Genomic DNA, 6,325 nt, shown 5'->3' with positions numbered 1-6,325 from the left:
TATGTCCACCAACCCTATAGCAAGTGGGAACATGTTTTCATTCCCATCTCTTCCAACTGCACATAAAAATTGACCACCCATTGGAGTCTTTAAGTGATAACCATCTAAGCCAATCCATGGCCTGACACCAGCAAAGAAACCCTGCTTTTGGATAGCCAACCTTACATACATGTACTCAAACACACATATTTGTTTAGGGATTGGAGTTAAAATCTCTTCATTCTGTTTGTAACACCCCTAATTTTTAAATTTATTATTTTTGGGTAAATATTGATATTTTATTTTATTTTATTTGAATTTTAGGAAATTATTTGAAATTTTTCAGATTTTAGAAATCGTGTTCGATTTTTCGAAAAATATAAACTTTGATGATTTTTAAAAATTAATTTAAAGACCACGTAGCAAAACTAAAAATATATTTGGAGTCTACGAATTTTTCTGAATTTTCTGAAATTTTTTCAAAATTTTTGGACTTCGTTTTCGGTCCCAAGGCATAGTAAAAAATTCAAAATTTTGTATTCTGAATCGAACCGGACCTGATCGGACCAGCCTTTCTTCTTCCTTTTTCTTCTCCCCGCGTGAGTCTCGACATTCCTCTCTCTCTCTCCCATTTTCTCTCCTCCCACTCCCACCACCGCCACCGCTCCTCGCACCCACCCGCCAACAAGACCTCCCGGGCCGCTCTAGCTAGCCGGCCACCGAGCGCCGGCAAGCCGCCAAGACGGTTACGCGACGCGCAAGCGTGCCGCTTCATCTTCCCGGCTGAAATTCGGTCGATCCGATCACCATTTGAGCCGGGTCTTGTGTCTAAACCCATCTACTCGTCGAGAGCTTTCCATAGACACCAAGAATACCGAAATCCATCCACCGGTTTGTCCAATTTTTGCTCGGGAAGTTTTAGCCTATTTTGACTTTTGGGCTAGATTTCTCGCAAACCGTGAACCCCACGAGAAAACCGAGAGTACCAGAGCCCTCCACTCGTCGAGAGCTTCACGGCAATATAAATTTCAAAATTTTTCGACACCGTTTTTCGGTGGGTCCCACGGAACTTCGCAGTGTTTTTTCGAGCATTAAATGAGCTTAGAAAATTTCATAAAATTTATGTACTAACCCCCGTGTTGTGGGCTTCGTGTAGGTATCTTCAATTCACGAAAATTCGACAGTTGTCCGAGTTTGTGAATTTCCGGCCAGACAAACCAACTACCGGAACAGTCTCCGAATTGGATCAAGGTTTTGGCTATCCCACCATTGTCAGACGTCCCGAGCGCGTCCCTGAAATCGGGATCGGCATAGGTAAACCCGAACCTTACTTTATCATAATTTTCTAGTGCTTAAATGGGATTAAAAATTCATAAAATATTCGTGGTAGCTCAAAAAATTATGATTCTTTTTGCAATAGCCTAGTAATATTGCTAAGGACCGCGGGGCAAAGTATTAGAATTTTTAGAACTTATTTGGGTAGTTTTTGCAAAAATGATCAATTATAAGGACTAAACTGTAAATTTACATATTGTGATTGAGGACTGTTTGGATGGGCCCAGGAGGGGCTGTGTGATGTGATTGAGTTGTGAATGTATGATTTGTGAATATAGAAGTGCGTTTTGAGCCCTTTTGCAGGTTGGGTTGGTCTTAGGTATAGGGGAGACTCTGCCGGATTTTCGGCACGACTTAGGACGTATTTGGTCTTTTCTTAGTTTGTATTGAGTCAAATTTATTAAATGATTGTAATAAAATTGTCAAGTGAGCCGGGACAGCCTTCGTCCTCTGCCCAGCCGCCACAGTGACCGCTGTCAAGTCTGTGAGTAAAATATTAATTTTAATTGTAATTTCAATATTATTATATGTTTAAGCATGCCCATGCATCACTTATATGTATGTATCTATGTAGTTAAACCCTAGGCACGTTTTATGTTGCATTCATAACTGTTAAAGTACCATGGATGTTGTTGTGGTAATTTGGAACAGTGTACGTGCGTGTGATGTGGAGTTGACTATGAATAGGATGGGTAGACACGGCTTGAGATCTTTGCTGGGACCCGGTCCTTCGAAGTACATAGCTTGAGTTCTTCGCTGGGACCCCGATTTGCTTTATTAAGCGAAAGTCCGACTTGAGTTCTTCGCTGGCATAGGTTGGATTTAAGAGAGCTGTATAGGGGATCAGCTCCCATATATTATGATTGATATTACTGGGTGTGTGAGTGCTCCAAATTACCTTTTTGTTGTTATGATGTGAAAATATTGTTGATGTTGCATTTCACTCTATAGGGTGCATTAGCTTAGATAGTTATAGAGATTATAGTTAAAATTGATATTTTACTCTCTGAGTCGAATGGTCACTCCTATTCAATATTTTTCCAGGCCACAGGAGGATATTTTTGAGGTTAACCTGCTTTTCTCCCTCGCAGGTCATTTATTAATTTTTGTATAAACCTGTTAACTCTTAAAATTTCTGCATGTGTTAGAAATATTTATTTAAATTGGGTCTGTAATATAAATTGTTATTTTGGACCTGTAAACTTATTATTTTATGCATGTTGATGGACTGGATGACGGAGCTGAGCTCCCATTTATCTTTATATTGTATGAGTATGTGGAGGGTGAGCTGAGCTCCCCAATTGATTATATATTGTGTTTACAGGTCGGGTGAGTCAAAAACTCTCCATTGAAAGGTCCATTTTATGGTCGGACTCTATCCGGTTGAATTCTTGAAATTAGGCCCAAATGGGCCTTAGAGTTGGGTTAAGGAATAGTTAGGCTTACTACGGGCCTCGAGGGCTTTAGGCTGGCCCAGGTCCTAGTGCCGGTCCGACCCATAGGTTGGGTCGTGACACTGTTCATTTTGAATAATAGGGGAATCAACCAGAAAAGTTTTAATCTTCACACAACTTCCAGGGTTAAACTTCATAATGGTGGCAGCATAGTCATGAAGCCTTCTGTATTGCTCTTTTACATCACCTTCTATCACTTTCTTGGCTTTCCTTCTTGCTCTATAGCATTGCTGTAAAGAAACTTCTACCCCTAGATCCCTTTGTATTTTCTTTTGCATTGCATTCACCTTCCATGTTGGGTTATCCCTTAGATCTTTAATAAATTTTTGTGATATATATGTGTTATCCACAAGGTTATTATGGAAATCCCTAGGACAACTGTGTTTAGGGTTGAAAGTTTTGATTTGAAATGTTGTACTATCTCTTAACTTACTGGCATGTACCTTAAAACCACACAAATGATGGCATATAGCAATTATCCTTGTTGAAGAAACCAAAAACATTTCTTATAGCCCATTCTTTTAATGCCCTTCTAAAGATTATGTGACTTGAAAATTTCATACCCAAACATAGTTGGGGGTTTGGAACTCTCATTAAATTCAAGGTATGTCACATCATCTTCAGATGCACTATGCAAAGAATGAAGTTCATCTTCATTAGCTGCCTTTTCACAGAACTCCTCATAATCATCCTCATTTAGATCCTTTGCCTTTTCACAGAACTCCTTCTAATCCCTTGTATTTTCCCCTACTTGTGTATATTCATGATTGTTGTCATCTTTTTCTCTACCTTTAGAACCTTTATCATTGGCTTCGCTAAAAATATCATCATCACTACCTTCTAAATCAATATACATCTCACTAATATCTGAACTTCCAGTATAGAATTCACTTGATCCATCTTCATCAGCATCTGAATTAATATTGTAATCATTATCAGCTGAATCACTATCCGTGTCAACATTAAAAGATTCTTTGTCCCCCTTATCATCAGCTACCTCACTATCCCTCTCATTAGCAATAGATTCCCTGTCCCTATTAACATCAACTACCTCACTGTCCCTCTCATTTGCAGCAGAGTCCTTATCCCTATTAACATTAGCTACCTGACTGTCCCTCTCTTTAGCAGCAGAGTCCTTATCCCTATTAACATCAGTTACCTCACTATCCCTCTCATTAGTAATAGATTCCTTATCCCTATTAATATCAATTACCTCACTGTCCCTCTCATTTGCAGCAGAGTCCTTATCCCTATTAACATCAGCTACCTGACTGTCTCTCTCATTAGCAGCAGAGTCCTTATCCCTATTAACATCAGTTACCTCACTATCCCTTTCAACAACAGCAATATGCTCATCATTATCTTTCTCAACATCAGAAACATGCTCATCAATAATTGGTACAACATTTCCAAACTTATCCTCCATAGCCACTGGTTTAGCATTCTCAACAAAATAAATGTCAATATCATCTGCACTTGAGTTATAATCCAACATGTTATTAACCTGGGAATCATTCTCTATCTCTTCAAAGGCTTCATCCCTAGATAGACCAAGTATCCTAAACCATATGCTACAGTAGTCATAATGCAATTCCTTTGCATAAGACTGCAATTCAAAATATTATAAAAAATCTACATCAACATAATCCTTATACTCTATTTGTCCCCCTTCATAAACCATCATGGGTTTAAACACCCATTTGTCCCCATGATGTAAGTTCAAATTCACATAAATAAACATCCTCCTGCAAAATTAATTAATATAAATGTTCGATCAAAATGGTTGTGTGTCAACCATAATAAACATGCCAACTGTGAATCATAAAGCAAATGTGGGGGAATTACGTAACTGTGCATTCCAACCTCTCTTTCTTTCAAACCAAATATAAATACTATATTTTATTCAAAATATTGATTCATATTCATATTCATATTCATTGATAAATCACAACATGATTGAAACATACACACAAAAGTGATGAACACACCATTCTATAGCGACGCAAAACCAAATTCAATATTGCTCAATAGCATTCTCATATGGAGGGTCACCCATGCATTTCGCACACTAACCCAACAATCAACCCACATGCCCACCCATTTCGTAACCCATAACCCATCCGTCAAAAGTGCCCACCCAATTACAGTATCTATAACAAAAAATGCATTTAAAATATTGAGATAAAAGAGACTCATCATTATTTTATTGAGGGATTACCTTACACCTCAAGAATACTTGAATAACTATGGAGGGTTCTATCTATCGATAATTTCTTCAATGAGATCCAACTCTTCCTTTCAGAGATACTGAATCATAAAATTGCTTTGAATTCCAAAAGCAATTAATTTGGGAGATTCTATGGTAGATTGGGGTAAAGGGATTTAGGATTTAGGGTTTTTCTTCATGCATTCTATTATTTGAGAGAACTGGGAGTAACTTTTTTTTTTTTTCGATTCCAATAGATGGTAGGCATATTATTTTTATTCTCTTTATTTTACTTTTTAAATATAATTGATGTAATTATATTTAAGTTTAAAATTAACTTAATTTTGATTGGTTACATGGAGTTTGGTGGGGCTTATTAAAGCTATGTCAGCACTAATTTAACAGGTATTGACGTTTTGGACCACTAGTGCTAACGGAGTATACCACATGGTACTAATTTGACAAAAATAAAACCACAGTCCCTTATGTGTCAAAACGCAAAACCACAGGTACCTTTTTTGTACTTTTCCCTAAATAATAATAATAATGATAAAAATAATAATACATGTAAAAATAATACCCATTTAACACAAATTACCATTGTAAAAATATTAATTTAAATTCATGAGTAAAATATCAATAAATTATTAGCTCAATAAAAGAAATTTTATAAAAATATATTTATTAGGAAATTTGGGTTGTTACATTTTCTTTTTTCTATGTTCATTTTTGTTTTGTCTTATTCTTCCTTTCAATCCATATTTCTGTTTCTTGATTTATCTCATCAATTGATAATTCTTTTTTGAAACCCTCTTTCCTTGATTCAAATTTTCTTAATCCTTATCCTAAATTATATTTCCCATCTGCAAAAAGAAAACACAAATGATATATCTTTTGAAGTCATAAGAATTATGTTAGAATTGGATAATAGAAGATGTAGAGGCTTGTGTTTATTGTATGAAGAGAAATACACTATATGCCATGATTGTGTCTAAGGTAACAAATAATTTTATGGTGAAAATTATAATAGAAATGACAATTGTTTTCCAACCTGATTCAAATTCGTCTTGAATTTGATCATTTTTTCCTAATTCCATCCCTAATCTTATTCCGATTTCAATATTTTGTGAGTGGTGATAAGGAGGTCTCCTCTTCCAGAATTCCCGTAATCCACTGACATAACAATATATTATATTTTTTTAATTAAAAAATAATTTATTTTTATATATTTATGTATTTAAATATTATAATTTAATAATATATATATATATATTATTAAGATTATATTTAAAACTTATATTTTAAACTTATAATTTATTTTCTAATAATGTAAAAATAATACCCATTTAAC

General features: G+C 35.5%; 1 protein-coding gene across 1 annotated transcript; it reads right to left on the bottom strand.

Moving 5' to 3' along the window:
* Window positions 1-3,495: 3,495 nt before the first annotated feature.
* LOC110659559 (uncharacterized) lies at window positions 3,496-6,071 on the bottom strand. Its single transcript, XM_058143176.1, has 3 exons — window positions 6,026-6,071; window positions 4,842-4,918; window positions 3,496-4,374 (listed from the first exon to the last, which is right to left on the bottom strand). Exons 1-3 carry the CDS (start codon window positions 6,069-6,071, stop codon window positions 3,496-3,498), a joined length of 1,002 nt encoding a protein of 333 aa, XP_057999159.1.
* Between the last annotated feature and the right edge of the window lie 254 nt (window positions 6,072-6,325).

The sequence above is a fragment of the Hevea brasiliensis genome, chromosome 2 (genome assembly GCF_030052815.1).
Source record: "Hevea brasiliensis isolate MT/VB/25A 57/8 chromosome 2, ASM3005281v1, whole genome shotgun sequence".
Taxonomy (NCBI): domain Eukaryota; kingdom Viridiplantae; phylum Streptophyta; class Magnoliopsida; order Malpighiales; family Euphorbiaceae; genus Hevea; species Hevea brasiliensis.
This window is presented reverse-complemented; position numbering and strand designations above follow the sequence as displayed.

Coding starts and splice junctions, on each gene's coding strand:
- LOC110659559 (XM_058143176.1), bottom strand. CDS start 6,071: ATGGAATTAGGAAAAAATGATCAAATTCAAGACGAATTTGAATCAG. Junction 4,919..6,025: donor TCAAGACGAATTTGAATCAG/GTTGGAAAACAA, acceptor TTTTTGTTATAG/ATACTGTAATTGGGTGGGCA. Junction 4,375..4,841: donor GCATGTGGGTTGATTGTTGG/GTTAGTGTGCGA, acceptor TTTGAATTGCAG/TCTTATGCAAAGGAATTGCA.